Raw genomic sequence first — 20,901 nt, 5'->3', positions numbered from 1 at the left:
ACTAAGTATACAGAGCACAGCATCTGCCCAGGCATGCAGACATAAGCCTGGACAGGGGTGTACAGCAAAATGTGATAATTCTTTTTGAAAGTGTAGGTAAAGCATGTATTTGAGCGGCAGGGCAAGGTACAACTGATTTTAGCTCTGAAGAAGGCATCTCCTAAAGCCCCAGACCCCAGTTACTTAGTTATAGGCTCTATTTTTCTGGTTCTCGGGGAGCAGCTTTTGTATAGCTGATAAGGACTTAGGGCATAACAGAGGATGACTAGCTCTACAGCAACTTGAACCATTAGCAGAAGTATATTGCCTGGAGACTACAAATGGCATACCAGGTCAGTGGTCCACATAGTCCAGTACTAGCTGCTTCGAAGGAAGGTGGTGGAAACTATGCAGTAGCCAGCTATGGACTAATCTGACCCTAGGGAAAGTTTTTGTGCAATGCTCAAGTAGGGAGTAATTGACTGAAGCATGAGGGTTTGCAGCCCCTAATGTTTATTAGCACTGTGTCTAATTCTTTGAAATGTACTAATCTTTTAGCCTTAATCTTGCATCATTCAGTTCCATAGGCTACACAGAAAGGTTCATATACTCAAGGCCAGAAGGGACCACTAGGATCATCTAGACTGGCCTGTAGGACACAGAACTAATTCCTAGAGCAGATCTTTTAGAAAAACCTCCAATCTTGATTTTAAAATTGTCAGTGACTGAGAATCCACCCCAACCATTGGTAAATGGTTCCAATTGCTAATCATCATAGAAACATAGGGCAGGAAGGGACCCAAGAAGTCATCAAGTCCAGTCCCCTTCCCCCCATGCTATGGCAGGACCAAGTAAACCTAGACCGCCCCTGAGCGGTGTTTGTCCAACCCCCTTTCAAAAACTTCCAATGATGGGGATTCCCCAACCTCCCTTGGAAGCCTATACCAGAACTCAACTACCCTTGCATAGTGAGTTTTTATTAATATCTAGCCTAATCTACAGTAAGGAAGATTTTAAGCCTATTACTACTTGGCCTACCTTCAGCAGACATTGAGAACAACTGATCACTGTCCTCTTTATAACAGCCCTTAGCATAGCTGAAGACTGTTTTCAGGTCCCCTTCAGTCGTCTTTTTTTCAAGAAAAACCACTAGGTTTTATGATGGTTCATCCAAGGACAGGCTTTTTTTCTAAATCTTTTATAATTTTTGTGGCTTTTCTCTGTACTTTCCCCAATTTGTCCATATCTTTCCTAACACCTGGCACCCAGAACTGGACACAGTACACCAGTGCCAACTAAAGTGGGACAATTACTTCCTGTGTCTTCCATGACATTCCTGTTAATACACCCTAGAATATTAGCCTTTCACAGCTGCATCATATTGATTCATATGCAGTTTGTGATCCACTACAATCTACAGCAATACCACCTAGCAGTTATTCTCCAGGTAGTAGTTGTGCACTTGATTTTTTTGTTTTGTTTTGTTCCTAAGTGTAGTACCTTGCACTTGTCTTTAGTGAATTTCATCTTGTTGAATTCAGATCAATTCTCCAATTTGTCAAGGGCATTTTGAATTCTAATACTGTCCCAACAAAGTGCTTGCAATCCTCCCAATTTATATGCGCACACTCCATCCATTATCCAAATCATTAATGAAAATAGTGAATAGTATCAGACCCCAGGAGTGACCCCTGCAGAACCCCACTACATATGCCCTCCTAGGTTGACAGCAAACCATTCATAACTAATTGTTGAGTACAGTCTTTCAATGAGTTATGCAACCACCTTATAGTAATTTAATCTAGACATTTCCCTAGCTTGCTTGGGACTGTCAAAAGCCTTATTTAAAAAAATCAAGATATCACATCTACTGCTTCCCCCACTTGTAGGCCAGTAACCCGCTCACAGAAGGAAATTCAGCTGGTTTGACGTTTGTTAACAAATCCATGTTGGCTATTCCTTACAACCCTATTATCTGCCTGGAGCTTACAAACTGATGGCTTAATAGTTTGTTCCAGTATGTTTCCAGGTATCAAAGTTGGGCTGACTGGTTTATAATTCCCCAGGTCCTCCTCGTTCCCCTTTTTTAAAGATAGGAATTATGTTTGTCCTTCTCCACTCTTCTGGGACCTCACCTGTCCTCCAGGAGTTCTCAAAGATATCTAACTGTTCTGAGATTCCTTTAGCTAGCTCCTTACCTACCCTAGAATGAATTTTTCATCAGGCACTGCCAACTTGAATACATGTAAACTAGGGCTGTCAACTAATCTGTTAACTCAAAAATTAGTAGATTAATTGCAGTTTTAATCTCACTGCTAAACAATAGAATACCAAGTGAAATTAAATATTGGTAGAAAAACTATTTTTTTTATTTTAATACAAACTGTACAGTGCTCACTTTGTATTACACTTGATTACAATGACTAACAAAAGAGAGAGCATTTATCAATTCACCTCATACACACACTTCCAGGATAGAGATTGTATTAAAGTATAACTTACAAATAGATTATTTTGTTTACATAATTGTTTTGTTATGGAGTGCAATGTAAAACTTTAGAACCTACAAGTCCACTCAGTCCTACTTCTTCAGCCAATCACTAAGAGAAACAAGTTCACGTACATTTATGGGAGATAACAATGCCCACTTCTTATTTACATCACCTGAAAGTGAGAACACACATTTGCCTGGCACTTTTGTAGCCGGCCTTGCAAGGTATTTACATGACAGATATACTAAAGATTCATATGCCTCTTCATGCATCGGCCACCATTCCAGAGGACATGCTTCCATGCTGATGATGCTTTATTTTTTTTTTTTTATTTTTTTTTTTTTTAGTGTTAAATTTGACTGAACTCCTTGGAGGAGAATTCTATGTTTCCTGCTCCATGGTTTTCCCCACGTTCTGCCATATATTTGTGTTACGGTAGGCTTGGATGATGACCCAGCATATGTTTGATTTAAGAACATTTTCACTGCAGATTTGACAAAACACAAGGTTTCAATAAGATTTCTAAAGATAGCTACAGCACTCTACCTAAAGTTTAAAAATCTGAAGTGCCTTCCAAAATCTGAGACTAGGTGTGGAGCAAGCTTTCAGAAGTCTTAAGAGCAACACACTGATGCAGAAACTACAGAACCCGAACCACCAAAAAAAGAAAATCAACCTTCTGGTGGTTGCATCTGACCCAGATGATGAAAATGAAGATGCGTCAATCCGCACTGTTCTGGATCATTATCGAGCAGAACCTGTCATTGGCATGGACGCATGTCCCCTGGAATAGTGGATGACTCATGAAGGGACATAAGACATCTGGGACGCCAGCTACAACAATGCCATGCAAACAGCTATTGTCACTTTCAGGTGACACTGTAAACAAGAAGCAGGCAGCATTATCTCCTGCAAATGTAAACAAACGTATTTGTCTGAGCCACTGGCCAAACAGGAAGTAAGACTGTAAGAAGTAAGACTGGACTTCTAGGCTTTAAAGTTCGATTTTATTTTTGAATGCAGGTTTTTTGTACATAATTCTACATTTGTAAGTTCAACTTTCATGATAGAGATTTTACCACAGTATTTGTATTAGGTAAATTGAATTTTTTTATAGTACAAATATTTGTAATAAATATAAAGTGAGCACTGTACACTTTATTTTAATTGAAATCAATATTTGAAAATGCAGAAAACATCCAAAAACATTTAAATGGTATTCTATTATTTAATCACGTGATTATCATGATTACTTTCATTGCTTGACAGCGCTAATGTAAACTTATCTAAACATACTTTAACCTATTCTTTCCCTATTTTGGCCTGTATTCCTTCCTCATTATTATGTGTTAACTAAAAGTTGGTGACCAGATACTTATCTTCACTATTAAAAATGTACACCTTGTTTCCAGTCTGAATTTGTTTACCGTCAGCTTCTTCTGGATAACTTATACCTTTGTGTGCTAGACTGAAGAGCACATCAAATATTTGACATCCATGTTGGTACTTACATAGACTGTAATTAAGTTGCCTGTTCATCTTCTCTTTGCTAAGCAAAACAGATAGACTTAAGGAACTCAATCATTCTAAGGCAGGCTTTCTAGTCCTTTAAGCATTTGTGTGGCTCTTCTGTGAACCCTCTCCAAATTTATCAACATCCTTCTTGAACTACAGACACCAGAACTGGATACAATATTCTAGTACCCCCCACACAAACAATAACCTCTCTCTTCCTACTCAAGGATTTCCCTGTTTATCTATCCCAGGATCACATTAGCTCTTTTAGCACACTGGGAGCTCATATTTAGCTGGTTAGCCATGCATCCCCAATCTTTTCAGAGTCACTACTTCCCAGAATAGTCCCCTACCCTGTAAGCAGGGCCTTGTGTGTGTGTGTGCACACCCAGCTTACCAAGTGATCCAGATCACTCAATCAGTGAGCTAGCCTCCTCATTATTTACCATTTCCCCAATTTTTAGATCACCTGCAAATGTTATCATTGTGTTTTCTTCCAGGTCATTGATAAAAATGTTAAATTGCATAGGGCCAAGAACCAATCCCTGCAAGACCCCCACTAAAAATACAGCTGCTCAGTTACAATGCCTTGTTTACAATGAGACCTAGCTGGCAGCTGGCTTTTACTCTAATGTGGGCCAGGTTGATTTTGTATCATTCTAGTTTTTTTAACCAAAATATCATGTGGAACCAAGTCAAATGCTGTTCAGAAGTCTCAATTTATTACATCAATACTAATATCTTTCTCACCCAAAAAAACTCTTCAAAATGAATCACAATCTATTTTCCATAAACCCATGTTGATTTTCCTTAATTATATTACCCTCCTTTAATTCTTTATTAATCAGCTGCTGTATCAGCCACTCCATTATTCGGAGGATAAAAGAACCCTCATTAACAGGCTGAAATCTGTTTCAATTTCACTCGATGTCATTTTGTTAGGAGTATAAATGAAAAGGCATCCAATTTACTTTCTTTGTTTATTTTGTGTACCTGGTATTTGCCTTCTCAACTAAAGAAGTCCCACCTTTATTCCCACTCACCTCATACTTTAGTCTAAGCATAGCCGAAGCACTTGCCAGCAAATCACTATATTTAAGAGGAGGTGATCAAAACTGAAGACCATAGTCAGGGTGACGTATCCATCTGCAAACTCAATATTTTCTATCCCATTCTTTATACATTGTTTAATTTGACCATTCATGTTTACTGTGCATGTTATTAATCTCTCAAAATTAGGCCCATGTCTCTTCATAAATTGATAGTTAATTTAGAATCTCACCGTATCTGTGCAGTTCAAATTATACCTTCCAATGTACATTACTCGACTTGTATCTCCACTCATTTACCTGCTAGGTATCCTTTTGTAAGTCTAAGTAATTCTCTTCAAGTTTATCACTTCATGAGATGAAGAAAGGGGTGAACAGTTCACACCAGACATACTATACATGCCCTGGGTACATCACAGTTAACCCTTTGAAGCCCTGAAAAGTGACCAGTCAGTCCTACTTTGCTTGGGTGGAGTCCATACTTTCCCCTTGGAGTAGTCCTATTTTGAGTCTGGTAGGAGCTCTCTCCCTGGAAGCAGCTCTGGCCAGGGATGGTACAGAACAGAAGACCACTATACAGCGCTAGGTTTCTTCTGGGGTTAGCTTGCCACATTTGCCTCATATTGGTGGAGCATGATTAGCTGCTGCAGGGCCTCAGAATGTTTGATCAAAGCCAAGCAAGTAACTCTCTCCATCTGGGAACTTTAAACTATTAGGAAGACAAGTGCTCACAGCTCTTGAGCCTTCTGACACAGCTGTCAAAGTGGGGGGGGAAAAAGCTGGCTGGCACCTCAGAAAAAGGGCTTACTACTAATTAACAGAGCTGGTTTTGCCCCAGATGTTCCTTGGAGACTGAAGGAACACTGAGGATTAGTGGGCCCAAAATTAAACAGCAGGATTTTCTCCTTCCTTGCCAGGGAGGTATCAACAAGGGAACAAACACTGCCCAACCCCTCAGTTAAAGTCTGCTTGACACAGACCCTTGGGCTTGAAGTCTGAATTTTAGATTTTCCCTGACCTTTCCCACTGAAGAGTGTATCCTACAAATGTGACGCAGGAGGTACCACTGGAGCACAGGAAGGCTCAACTTCCACTGAAACTGCCTGTGTATGACTGAGCCATTGAGTTGTACTATGCAAGAAAAGCTTGTTTGAGACCTGGTGCCATGCTACTTCCTGTCTCCACAGCTACTCTACACCAGCCCCCAGTAGAATTACAGGAGCCTTACAAGATCTCTTGCAAAGCAGAATGGGAGGCAGTCAGCAGCACCACACAGGATGGAAGAAACAGACCCAAGCAGCTGGACTTACAAATAGTAGAGGCTGAAGTACCGTTGCCGCCCCTTGCCGTGTCAGACACAAGTGAGAATATTAGCACTATGTATGCACACACCAATGCCCTTGACCTCATGTAACCCTTCTTTTCCTTACACCCACACATATGTTGGTCATTTCTCCCTAATACAATTCTTAACAGAGTAAGCTCTTGGGGACAGGACCGTGTCAAGCTCTCTATAAAATGCCCTGCACACCTACTGAATCAATATTGGCACAGAATTTAGAATTTTAAAAGAACCATATAGGTAAGTTTGTACAGCAAGCCTACACAGCACCACCTGACTCACTGTGCTCAGTGCTAAAAGATTTAATTTGTAAGCTACAGGGGCATAATGCAGGGCAGTTTAGGCTACGCTAACTTTTATTAAGTAATTTGTAACCATTGTTACTAGTAACAAAAGTTTCAAAAGCTCGGTTTAATACCTCTGAACCAGTACCCAAGTATTCTAGTCTATCACAGTTTGGTAACAAAAGAGCTAGACTGTACCTCCAATGAGCTCAAAATCAGGAAGGCCCAAGGAGTCTTCCATGCATAGTTCTGCAGTGAGATGGGTGGGGGTGTGTCTCTCTCGAAATCCTGGCTTTCCACAAGGACAAAGGAAGCAACAGCAACAAGGACACTAAAAAGGGTATGTCTATTCCCTGTGCCCCTACAACAAGTGCACCCTGCAAAGAATGTAGCAGGAGACACTCACATCCAGGATCATTATGATTTTCTAGCCCAAGTCCTTGGGGATCGCTGATGCATGAGGAGGTGCAATGGATGTTACAGACCCTCTTCAACTAAACCACAATTTTACCGAACTCATTACCCATGTATGGCTGTTCAATGGAAAGTGTAAAGTACGTTTTGGGATGGGGCTAAACCTAGTTACTAATGAATAAAAAAAATGTGCATCTTTGTTAGCAATCTCAGCAACAAGAAAAAACAAAAAACAAAAAAACAACAGAAGTTGCATGTACCATTTACTAACATGACACTCCAAAAAGTGACTAGATGCTGAATACTCATTTTAGCATCGCAGGAATTTCAATCTTAACATTGACCTTCTTTAGATTTGCACATCCAGTGACTCAGCTGTCAGCCAACTGCTTTCATAGCAGAAGATGTATCATCTTCTTTGCAATAAGTACCAAGAATAACCACAATTCAGAACACAATTTAGAAGAATTTACAAGCCACTGCTATAGTTTGATAAGGCAAAAGTTATAGCTTAGGCTGCAACAGTGATTCGAAAGCTATTTCTTTTAAAAAGATGGAACAATATACTGCCATGAACTGCAGGGGTGCAGAATAAGCTCTAACATACATAACTAGTTTAGAACTAGTTGAAATCATGCCAAAAACTAGATGCCAATATTTCCATAAAGCATTTTGCAATTTAAAATATTTGAAGTCTCTACAGACCAGAACCTCATGCATATCCATGCATTTAGATGTTTTAAATGATTTGTAAAAGTATCCTGAACACAATCCAAAGATTTTGGATTAATCTCTAGTTGACTGTACTCAAAACAAAGGACTAAGATTTAAAAAATAAAAAGTGCCTAAAGCACCTCCCATTGTAGCAGCTCAGGATACTCAGTATTTTTAAAGACAGGCCAAAAATATTTAGGAGAGTAGCTTTAGGCAACTGTTTTTGAAAATCTTGGCTATACTATTACCGCTCTACAAACTCATTGCTGCTTCATGGTTAGCATTATAAAGTTGTACAATGCTAATGTAGCCAATTAAAATTGAACAACCCATGTGCAAATAAACTAGCAACATTTTAAAGCAAATAAAATTGTATAGGTATACTAACATCCTAGTCTTGGGATATCCAGTCAAGCTACGCAAGGAGATGTGTTTGTCCCTTGCATACTCCCAAATGTGGAAGTAGGATCAGAAACTGGATCTGGAAGAAAGGGTAAACAGCATGTTAGTTAAATTCACGGATGACACTACATGGGGAGAGGCTGCAAACATTAGTGAGGACAAAAATACAAATGGACCTAGAGAGGTTATAGATACAGCAGGAACACAGTATGGACAAGTGTAAATACATGAGAAAAATAATCTGAAACATTCAACGACAGGGATATAGAGTGGAAAGGAGTAAGTTGAAAGAAACCTAGGAGTGACAGTACACAGCTAGTTGGATACAGGCATTGCAAGAGGATTTTGAAGTACAGAGGCATCAAAAAGAGAGCAGGGAAGTGAAAATTCTTCCTTATGTGACCATTCAGCCACTAAAGCCATCAACTTGCACCACGCCAGGGATCGAAAAAGTCACTCACCCACAGCAAATAAAAAGCTTTCCTCAGCAAATGCCATCATGTTCTGAAGAACTGATTAAATTGCTTTCTATGATGATTCTGAAGATAGTCTGCGTTTGTAAGGGTGAGCATTAGTGAATGAAGCGGGGTCCTCCAGTGCCTCCTAGCTTTAACTAGCAGCAGAGTGAAATTAATAAGATTGGTCAGTTTCATGGCAGCTCTTCAGCGCTCTGAGGACACCTGTTAAACTAGCAAGAACCACATCAGCTTTAACAGCTGCTTTTGGGGAAAGCTCTGAACAGCAACCAAAGTAGATACTTCAGCTATTCACAGGGGAGAATAGGAAAATTTCTCTGCACCTTGCCTGAAAGTTTCCTTTCTTGAAGTAATGAGATCCACAGATCCATAACATAGGGTCTCTGCTCTGTGCAGCCTTGGAGACAGATCAGACAACTGTCAGTCTATGGCCAGGGAGGTGTGGTTTCTCCACACCATTTGAGAGACTTTCACAGCAGAGGAAATCTACAACCACAATGTGTCCATGAGGAAAGTTAAGGATTAAGTATTAAGACTGAATACTAACAATTCTCCTACAGAGCAAAGAATTTCAGTGAAGAACAAACTTGCGTGCCAGTTAATAATCCCATATCTTTCCCAAGTTTACAGCCCATTCAAGGTTGGTTGGATTCGTGGACCTCATTACCTCAAGCAAATATTTTTTCAGATAATGCACAGATACAGATAAAAATAAGAAAACATAAGGAGGCCCACAGATCCAGAGACACTAGGAATTTCATAGCAGTGATTTTTCTGCCTATGAAGTTACCACACCTAAAAGAGTAAGTTGATTTTCAAAGATGGAGTTACATTTTTTACTTGAATCTCAGAAGCATAAAATGTCTTCACCACCTGGAAATGGAAAATAAAAGAAAAGAAGCCCTCTGACACCAGTTGATAGACTGATCCTTTATTTCTGCTTTTGCTGAACTGAGCTGTGTGATTAATTTTATATTTTGAGAGCTCTGTTGAAGGACAGTTTCCTGAGCTCTATGGAACCTCAAGATAATCTCTGGTCTGAAGGAAGTTAGAGGTATTCAGAACTATCTTTATGGAAGATACAGTATTGGAGAGTTCATGTAGAGAGAGCTTCCAACTCAGATCCTTCAAGCTGAAGAGACTGCTTTAAAAAAATGCCACTTCAATTGGTTAGGAAGTATTGAGAGAGACTTTCTTGACTGGTTCAAATGGAGAGCCAGTAAAGCACTGAGAACCAGATGTATACGCCATGGAAAAACCCTTGTGTACTTCAGGATCAGATGCAGAGGAGACTGCTTTCCAAATATAACATTGGAAATCTGGATAAGATTAAATCTACATCTTGCCTGCTGCACGAAGGACACTAGACAAAAGGAGCTACTTGACCTCTGAGTGTCTGAATCACCAGGACTGGCCTGAGTCCAATTTGAAGTCAAGAATTTATGGTACTGATGCAGATATTAGGGGACGGGACAGGACTGGGAAGAGATACTTGTCCTGCCAGCTATGGAAAAACCTCAGCCAAGCTCATGAATATTCTGATTTAGTAGCATTCTTTCTGGAAGCTAGAAGCAAGGATATTACCTCTTGACTTGAGACTGTTCAAGAGCCAGGCACCCAGTCTGTCCAGACTCTTATGCGTTATTGACCGCTTTAAAAGCAGATTCCTTCTGGATAGAAAGCTGATGAAAGGTCTTTGTGCTACATCGAGGAGGTTGGAGAACCAAGGCCTCCTTGGCCAGAATGGGCTACCAGAAAATGCATATAGGAATCCCTTTGGCCACTTGGTCAACAGGGCCTCGGCTTCGTAATCCTGCTGGCAAGAAAAGAACCCTGAAGCTGTGTGTGTCAGGTGGGAGGCACAAATCTATTGCTGGGAGACGAAATTCCTTTATCAGGAGATGGAACCCTCTGGGTGTAATTCCCATTCTGAATGTTCTTTCTTGCCTGCTGAGCCAGTCAGTCATAACATTCATTCTCCCTGGAACGTTAAGGGAGCAGATTCTCCTCTACTCAAATCCTCAGGAGGGAAGTTTCTCTTTGAAGGATTGTGGACTTAGAACGGGGTGGGGTAACAATCAAAATATGGAATGACTATGGGGTTGTCTGTCATGATCGGTACATGAGGGGAATCCAGATATGGTTCAGAGCCTTGAGACCATATCAGATCGCCTTCTAGCCAGTTTATGCTATGTTTATTTTTGTTTGGACCAGATCCCATAGACCAGTTCTCAAACTGGGGGTCGGGACCCCTCAGGCGGTCACAAGGTTATTACATGGGGGTTTGCGACCTGTCAGCCTCCACCCCAAACCCTGCTTTGCCTCCAGCATTTATAATGGTGTTAATTAAAAACACTTTTTAATTTATAAAGGGCGGGCGCGCACTCAGGCTTGCTAGGTGAAAGGGCGCGCACTCAGGCTTGCTAGGTGAAAGGGGTCACCAGTACAAAAGTTTGAGAACCACTGCCATAGACAGTCTTTGACCCTCTGTGAGCACCCAATCCCTCTAAGACAGACATAGCAATAACTCCCCTGACTAGGAGGTGCTGTTGTCATCATGAACAGGTCTGACTACCAGAAGGAGGCTGCCAGACAACTCTCCAATACCAAATTCTACAGGCCACTTTCCTCAGATCCCACTGAGGAATACACTAGGAAACTGCACCATCTACTCAGGACACTCCCTACACTAACATAGGAACAAATCAACATACCCTTAGAGCCCCGACCGGGGTTATTCTATCTACTACTCAAAATCCACAAACCTGGAAATCCTGGACACCCCATCATCTCGGGCATTGGCACTCTCACTGAAGGACTGTCTGGATATGTGGACTCCCTACTCAGACCCTACGCCACCAGCACTCCCAGCTATCTCCGTGACACCACTGATTTCCTGAGAAAACTACAATGCATTGGTGACCTCCCAGAAAACACCATCCTAGCCACCATGGATGTAGAGGCTCTCTACACAAACATCCCACACACAGATGGAATACAAGCTGTCAGGAACAGTATCCCTGATGATGACACAGCACAGCTTGTTGCTGAGCTCTGTGACTTTATCCTCACGCACAATTATTTCAAATTTGGTGACTATACCTCCAGACCAGTGGCACCGCTATGGGCACCCGCATGGCCCCACAATATGCCAACATTTTTATGGCTGACCTGGAACAACGCTTCCTCAGCTCTCGTCCACTCACGCCCCTTCTCTACCTACGCTGCATTGACAACATCTTCATCATCTGGACCCATGGGAAGGAGACCCCGGAAGAATTCCACCATGATTTCAACAGCTTCCACCCCACCATCAACCTCAGCCTGGACCAATCTACACGGGAGGTCCACTTCCTAGACACCACAATACAAATAAGCGATGGCCACGTTAACACCACCCTATATCGAAAACCCACCGACCGCTATGCCTACCTTCATGCCTCCAGCTTCTACCCCGGACACACCACACGATCCATCGTCTACAGCCAAGCGCTGAGGTACAACCACATCTGCTCCAACCCCTCAGACAGAGACCAACACCTACAAGATCTTCACCAAGCATTCTCAAAACTATGATACCCACACAAGGAAATAAAGACACAAATCAACAGAGCCAGACGTGTACCTAGAAGCCTCCTGCTACAAGACAGGCCCAAAAAAGAAACCAACAGAACTCCACTGGCCATCACCTACAGTCTGCAGCTTAAACCTCTCCAACGCATCATCAGTGATCTACAACCCATCCTGGACAATGATCCCTCACTTTCACAAACCTTGGGAGGCAGGCCAGTCCTTGCCCACAGACAACCCGCCAACCTTAAGCATATTCTCACCATCAACCACGCACCGCACCATAACAACTCTAACTCAGGAACCAACTCATGCAACAAACCTCGATACCAACTCTGCCCACATATCTACACCAGCAACACCATCACAGGACCTAACCATATCAGCTACAACATCACCAGCTCATTGACCTGCACGTCCACCAATGTTATATATGCCATCATGTGCCAGCAATGCCCCTCTGCTATGTACATTGGCCAAACTGGACAGTCACTACGCAAGAGGATAAATGGACACAAGTCAGATATCAGGAATGGCAATATACAAAAACCTGTAGGAGAACACTTCAACCTCCCTGGCCACACAATAGCAGATGTAAAGGTAGCCATCTTACAGCAAAAAAACTTCAGGACCAGACTCCAAAGAGAAACTGCTGAGCTCCAGTTCATTTGCAAATTTGACACCATCAGATCAGGATTAAACAAAGACTGTGAATGGCTAGCCAACTACAGAAGCAGTTTCTCCTCCCTTGGTGTTCACACCTCAACTGCTAGCAGAGCCCCTCACCCTCCCTGATTGAACTAACCTCGTTATCTCCAGACTGATTTATACCTGCCTCTGGAAATTTCCATTACTTGCATCTGAAGAAGTGAGGTTCTTACCCACAAAAGCTTATGCTCCCAATACTTCTGTTAGTCTTAAAGGTGCCACAGGACCCTCTGTTGCTTTTTACAGATTCAGACTAACACGGCTACCCCTCTGATACTTGTCCCCTGACTAGATCACTTATTAGGAAGCCTGACTCACATCTGATGAAAGAACAGGAGTACTTGTGGCACCTTAGAGACTAACATTTATTAGAGCATAAGCTTTCGTGGACTACAGCTCACTTCTTCGGATGCATATAGAGTGGAATATATATTGAGGAGATATATATACACACACATACAGAGAGCATGAACAGGTGGGAGTTGTCTTACCAACTCTGAGAGGCCAATTAAGTAAGAGAAAAAAAACTTTTGAAGTGATAATCAAGCTAGCCCAGTACAGACAGTTTGATAAGAAGTGTGAGAATACTTACAAGGGGAGATAGATTCAATGTTTGTAATGGCTCAGCCATTCCCGTCCTTATTCAATCCTGAGGTGATTGTATCTAGTTTGCATATCAATTCCAGCTCAGCAGTCTCTCGTTGGAGTCTGTTTTTGAAGTTTTTCTGTTGTAAGATAGCCACCCGCAGGTCTGTCATAGAATGGCCAGGCAGGTTAAAGTGTTCTCCCACTGGTTTTTGAGTATTATGATTCCTGATGTCAGATTTGTGTCCATTAATTCTTTTGCGTAGAGACTGTCTGGTTTGGCCAATGTACATGGCAGAGGGGCATTGCTGGCACATGATGGCATATATCACATTGGTAGATGTGCTGGTGAACGAGCCCCTGATGGTATGGCTGACGTGATTAGATCCTATGATGATGTCACTTGAATAGATATGTGGACAGAGTTGGCATCGGGCTTTGTTACAAGGATAGGTTCTGGGTCGGTGTTTTTGTTCAGTGATGTGTGGTTGCTGGTGAGTATTTGCTTTAGGTTGGGGGGCTGTCTGTAAGCGAGGACAGGTCTGTCTCCCAAGATCTGAGAGAGTAAAGGATCATCTTTCAGGATAGGTTGTAGATCTCTGATGATGCGCTGGAGAGGTTTCAGTTGGGGGCTGAAGGTGACAGCTAGTGGTGTTCTGTTATTTTCTTTGTTGGGCCTGTCTTGTAGGAGGTGACTTCTGGGTACTCGTCTGGCTCTGTCAATCTGTTTTTTCACTTCAGCAGGTGGGTATTGTAGTTTTAAGAATGCTCGATAGAGATCTTGTAGGTGCTTGTCTCTACCTGAGGGATTGGAGCAAATGCAGTTATATCTTAGAGCTTGGCTGTAGACAATGGATCGTATGGTGTGTCCTGGATGGAAGCTGGAGGCATGTAGGTAAGTGTAGCGGTCAGTAGGTTTCCGGTATAGGGTGGTATTTATGTGACCATCGCTTATTAGCACAGTAGTGTCCAGGAAATGGACCGCTTGTGTGGATTGATCTAGGCTGAGGTTGATGGTGGGATGGAAATTATTGAAATCATGGTGGAATTCCTCAAGGGCTTCTTTTCCATGGGTCCAGATGATGAAGATGTCATCAATGTAGCGCAAGTAGAGTAGGGGCATTAGGGGATGAGAGCTAAGGACTGGGAATGGCTGAGCCATTACAAACATTGAATCTCTCCCCCCTTGTAAGTATTCTCACACTTCTTATCAAACTGTCTGTACTGGGCTATCTTGATTATCACTTCAAAAGTTTTTTTCTCTTACTTAATTGGCCTCTCAGAGTTGGTAAGACAACTCCCACCTGTTCATGCTCTCTGTATGTGTGTGTAATATTATATATATATATATATATATATATACATACACACACATACACACACACACACACACACACATCTCCTCAATATATGTTCCACTCTATATGCATCCGAAGAAGTGGGCTGTAGTCCACGAAAGCTTATGCTCTAATAAATGTGTTAGTCTCTAAGGTGCCACAAGTACTCCTGTTCTTTTTGCGGATACAGACTAACTCGGCTGCTACTCTGAAACCTCACATCTGATGGATCATTCAGATGGTGAATGAGTCAATGTCCTCTCAGATGCAGAGAACACTATTGAGAGGGGAATAGGAGGAAGCTTTGTAGTGGCCCCATGGAACCACAGGCCCACTGAAGACCATCCACCCAGGAGGCCACTGATCCCACAAAAGATGGCTGCCATGAAGGGGAAGACCTGGATGACCTCCTGAGAGCTGCTATTCATACTAGCAACATTTCAGAAACACTTGGTGCTGTTGTTAAACCAAAGGGCAGTAAGCTGTACTGGTAGTGTCGTGCTATGAAAGCAAAGCGTAGAAAGCATCTGTGAAACTGCCAAGTTGGGCTATGTACTCTCAGCCAGTCTGTAAGAAGGGAGATGTAGGATAGATGGCTACATGCCCTGTCTTGCCAAAGGATCCACAGACATGAAAGGTCAGACATTCAGGGCATGGACATATGCTAAGAGATCCAAAAGGTATCCCCAGTGAACAATTTCCAAAACCCAACTGAGCAACGTCACAAGAGACCAAAACATTCCTAACTGAAAACTACCACTGGGGCTCCACCCCAGACCATGCTGCCTGCAAGTCATGTTTGCTTTGAGGAACCTGAGGTCTGAATGGAGAATTTTCCTGCACTGCCACATTCCCCTCCCCACATCTGTTCCATTTTCTTCTGGTGTAGTTGGGTCCTTTCCTGTAGGATTTTCTATGCTGGTCAGCACGGAAGGACTCCCGGCTTTGGACTACGGCCTGTAGGCTTCTCCTATATTGTTTGCCGGGGGCACAGGTCTCACTTTTCCTACTAGTGGCTCTCCAACTTGATTCATGGTATTGCTGAGCAGCTTGCAATCTGTGGAAGTGGCTAAAAGCAGTTTAGCCTGTGAGCCTGCCTTCCAGTCCTGGAGCCACATGTGGGCGTGCTACCACCTTACAGCCCCTGGCCCATGCTTAATATCTGAGGGCATCCAGGGAGGAGTCGGATACAAATGCAGCAAAAGGACATCTTTTTAGAGAGATGTGCCCAGTTTAACAGGCTCTCTCTGCTTTAGAGGTACTGTCAGCCACATTGTAAACCTATGCCAGGATTGCTCTGGCAAAATAAGTGGGGACAGCTCAAGCTCCAGAAATGTGTTGCCAATTCAATCCTCCTATCTGTGGGATCCGCTACAGGAATGGCTGTGTCCTTAACTAAAGAGGCAGGTCTTCAGCCACCTTTAGAAAGGAGGCCAGATTTAATTTTGATTGGGTGGACATTTGTAGCACTATTTAGCCACCCTGCTGTCTTTCGACCTTGCTGGAAGCTCCCACTCCTCCTTGATAATGTTCTGAGAAGGGAAGATTTACAGGACTATACGGTTCTACCTTGGAACTAGAGAGGTACTATCACCCAGTAACCTCACTTTATCAGACAGGCTTTTCCTTTTCTCCTTCATAGGGAGTTCCTCTAGAGGCATATCTAGTAAAAGTGCTAAAACAGATCAGAAGGAAAATGCTTATCCTAAATCTCTTCTTTCTGATCTGGGTCAGAATCAGAGAGCTAGCCTTCCTCCCAAGAAGTGTATTGGATTCATGCCACTCATGGGAAGCATATTTCATTCGGCACCTCTTTGTCTCTCCTCTTACTCCCTTTTCCAGAAGTCTCAGAGCAAGGACAGTGAGGAAGATGGTTGGTCCAGAGTACAAAGGCTTGTGGGCTTTTTGTTGAAGCAACTAAAAAGAGCTGAACATCAGAGACTTTTTTTCTTACATTTCCCTTGATCCTCCTCGGATAGAGAAGGAGGAGGAAATTTCAGTCCTAGAGTCCCCTGGAGACCACTTTGTGGTGGCTCTTTCAAGCAGCTTTCTCGACATGAGAAAGGAAAAATTCTTTGAGATGTGTCCCTCTACGGGAGCTCAACTGTAGGTGCATCCCTGTGCTGCTGATCTGAGAACTTCGGTAGCAGCGTCCGTTCAGCCTGGGCATACACTGCTTTCCCCTTGTGCTTTACCACAGGGCTAACCAGCCTTGCACAGGCCAACCCTCTTCAGTTCCTTCCCTACCACAGAGTTATTGACAAGAACTCCAAAGTAGAGGGGAGGAGGTGGGTCATGGGGCACCTTTAAGAACACATCTCAAAGAACCATAATTACTGCACAAGGTGAGTAATTACTACTACTTTGAGTAGTGTCCCCTAGGATGGCATAGTGCTCTGCAAAGGTATGTGCAGATGTCCAGGTAGCTGCTCTGCAGATTTCTGATAGAGGGATACCCTTGGAGATGATAACAAACGAGGAGACCCACCTCAGAGTGAGAGTATTGAATATGGGGGAGTTAAATTGCAAATCTGATAGAGATTGATACAGTTCAAGACCCATTTGGAGAGTCTTAACTGAAATCGCAGTGCCTTTGGACCCATCTGCAACAGAGAGGAAGCGTCTCGGAGATTTTTTTAGAACTCTTGTCCTGTCCAAATAGAAGGCCACGGCTCTTCTCACCTGGAGCATATGGCTTCCCTATTATCCTGATGAAGTTTGGGATAAAAGGTTGGAAGGTGGATGAGCTAGTTCACATGAAATGTGGAAGTCAGGTTGGGGGTGAACTTCAGATATGGTCTAAGTGTGACTTTGTCAGGGAAGAACATTTTGGGGAGGTGGGGGGATGCGCTGCCATCACCTCTATCCTTCTAGCCAAGGTGATGATGAACACCATCTTCATGGAGAGGTGAGTTAAAGGACACGTGGCCATGGGTTAAATGGCAGACTAGTCAATCCTTTTAGTACTAGGTTGAGATCCCATTGTTGGGTAGGAAGATTGCATTGAGAAAGAGGTTCACTATACCTTTGAAAAACCTCTTCATAGTGGGTGGGGAGAAAGTACCCTTCAACCTGCTAGTGGAAGGTCGCAATTGTTGCTAAGTCGACTTTTAGCAAGCTAATAGTTTTCCAGTTTCTGGGAGTGTCAATAGATAGTCTAGGCTTATTGGCAGCGCATCTGTATCCGGGGTGACACATTTGGGTTGGCACCAGATTCAGTCCACTTTTGTAAGTTGGTACAATGGGTAGCTACTTTTCTACTGTGATATAACCCTTCCTGTACCTACTCAGAGCAATATGTCTCATGCTAGAACCATGAAGGAATCAGGCTTTGCACTGCAGTATCTGCAGGTTGGGATGAAGAGTGCCTCTCGTTCTGTGAGAAGTGGTAAGGAGTAGTTGGAAGAGTCATCGGTGGACACAGCCTCAGCTGTGACAGGTAAGGATACTAAGTCTGTCTGGGCCACGGGGGAGCAATCAGTATTAGGTTTGGTTTTTTCCTTTTTATTTTCAACAGGACTTTCAGCAATAGAGGGAATGGGGGAAAAAGGTGTAAAGACGACCCTGGTCCCATGAGAGGAGAGCATCCCCCCCATGGAGTGTCGTCCAAGCCCCGCTCTGGAGCAGTACTGTGGACATTTCTTATTCTGGTAAGTGGCAAACAGGTCTATTGTCTAAATAGGTCGGGGAGTATCACTGAATTTCTCCTATTTGCGGTCATGCAGGAATTTGCGGGTGAGACTCTTCACTATCATGTTGTGCACCCTCGGTAGGTAGGCTGCTGATATTGTGGGAATGCACCAGTTCCAGACCTTTGGTGCTTCCATGCACAAGAAGCGTGATCTGGCACCTCCTTGTCAGTTTGTAATACATGCCATATTGTCCATCATGACTTGTGTGTGCACGCGCCTCTGATCCATGGGAAGAAGTGAGCACGCGCATTTCTGACCACTGAGTTTGAGCAGGCTGATGTGAAGGCATGTCTCGGATGGAGACCATTTGCTCTGCACTGAGAGATCGTTGAGATGTGTGCCCCATCCTACGAGATCAGGAGTAGTGATGGGGAAGGCTGAACAAACAGGATTCCTGTGCAGAGGTTTATTGGGTCTTTCCACCAATTAAAGGATTGTTTAATCTTGGTGGGCATTGATAGTAGTTTATGTTGTCTCTGTTCAGTCTTTAATCTGAACCAAACCATGCTTGGAGGCATCTCACGTGCAGTCTCGCATGAGCTATACTCCTGGGGGAATACTGCACCACTGCACATGCACAGAATTTATGTCTCCCGCAGATTTCTTTGCTTCCCCACAGAAAAATGACTGATGGGGAAGCAAAGGGAAGCCAGAAGAGTGGTCATGCAACCCTCCCAGCAATATGTTTCAGGTGCCCAGGTCAGCTGGCAGAGAGGTAAACCACTGTGGGGCAGGAGGTGGCACTGGGGAAGATCTAGCTAGTGGCTCCTACCCTGCACTGGGCTCAGCTACTAGTCCAGGCTGGGGAGAATGGAACTTCTTTCCCTGCACAGAATCTGGGCCTAGATCAGACCCACCCCCAGATTTCTCCCCTGGCTGCAGGAACCTGTATAAACTCCTCCTCCCCCGCCCCCCGCTTCCTTGCGCCCATCGCTCCACAGCTGCAGGAGAAGGGATCCCTGTACAGGGAGCCACTCCCCCATCCGCCCAACCCACCTGCATCCAGACCCTCTCATACCCAGACCCTCCTGCCGAGCCGCACCCCCTGCACTCAGAACCCCCCAATAAGTCCCACTCCCCCTGCCCTGCACCACCCTGATGAGCCACCTTCTATCTGGATCCTACCCTCCCCACCCTACCAAGCCCCAACCAGTTGCACCTGAATCCCCACCCCACACTCCCAGGATCTTGGGCTCTCTCACACACACACACATACACACACACCCCCAACCATCTTTCCCTAGACCACCCTGCAATGTCCTATTACCAGTGCACCCAGAACCTCCCCCTCCCCCCCAACAAGCCCCTGTGCATCCAGATCCCCCAATGAGAAATCCGCACTCAGATTCCCCACTACAGAACCCTCTCAACCCACACCTAGAGCCTCCCACACTAAGCCTCTCCACACTTGGATCCTGCCTTGCTGAGCCTGCCTGTCCACACCTGGCATGGAGGGGCAGGGCCCTGGGATGTTTCTGGGGCAGGCCCGGTCCTTGCACTGTGTCAGGGTTGGGTGCAGCCTCGGCGAACCTATCAAAAACTGTAGCTTTGAGGATGTAGGTTAAGATCCCGACTGTTTCCATCTGGGAATCCTGAACTTCTTTCTCTGAGGTTCATACGACTTACAATGGATATTTGCGAGGAGCAGGGTTTGAATGACGTCTGAGGGCTATACTTTCTCTTATAACGAGATGTGTGGAGGGAGGCATCTGTCCTTTCAGCAAACAGTTTTGTCCCTTCAAAAGGAAGGTCCTCGGCAGTTGTTTGAACCTCTTTTGGGAAGCCAGACAGGTGCAGCCAAGAGGCTCTTCTCATCATGACAGCAGTAGAGATGGAACGTGCTGCCGTGTCAGAGGCGGCGTCTGCAGACTGGAGAGATATCTTCCTCTCCCGTTGGCCTTCAGTGACAATAGCCTTTAATTGTTCCTTTGGCTTATCTGGAAGCTGCTCAATGAGGGAGCTGAATTTTGAGTAGTTCTGGTAATCATAATTTATATGGAACTGAAGAGTGGCTGAAGAGTATATTTTCCTGCCAAAATGATCCAGCTGCTTCCAACCACGGTCATAGGGGGTTTGATTTGAAATGGTGCTGGTGGCCCTTTGAGTTGACCGCATCCACTATGATCAAATTGGGAGGCGGATGGGAGAAGAGGAATTCCATGTCTTTCACCAGCACATAATATTTTTTGTCACTCTGCTTACATGTTGGTGGGACCAATGCGGGGGCTGCCACATGATGTTGGCAGCGTCCAAGAGTGCCTCATCAATAGGGAAGGCTACCCTGGACAAGGTAGAATGTCCACTAGCTTGTGGTATGACTTGGTCACTTCCTATAGTGGTAT

General features: G+C 43.9%; 1 protein-coding gene across 8 annotated transcripts in view; it reads right to left on the bottom strand.

The window, feature by feature from the left end:
* LCOR (ligand dependent nuclear receptor corepressor) overlaps positions 1-20,901 on the bottom strand; it is a 92,136-nt gene that overhangs the window by 52,747 nt on the left and 18,488 nt on the right. For all 8 annotated transcript variants that reach the window (XM_065552696.1, XM_065552698.1, XM_065552695.1 and 5 more), the window contains one exon: positions 8,178-8,270. In XM_065552696.1, coding sequence (XP_065408768.1) covers positions 8,178-8,179 — 2 coding nt within the window. In that variant the 5' untranslated portion in view covers positions 8,180-8,270. The remainder of the gene's footprint in view (positions 1-8,177; positions 8,271-20,901) is intronic.

The sequence above is a fragment of the Chrysemys picta genome, chromosome 7 (assembly GCF_011386835.1).
Source record: "Chrysemys picta bellii isolate R12L10 chromosome 7, ASM1138683v2, whole genome shotgun sequence".
In the NCBI taxonomy this organism is placed as follows: Eukaryota; Metazoa; Chordata; order Testudines; family Emydidae; genus Chrysemys; species Chrysemys picta.
Note: the sequence above shows the minus strand (reverse complement) of the source record. Positions and strands in the feature narration are given on the sequence as shown.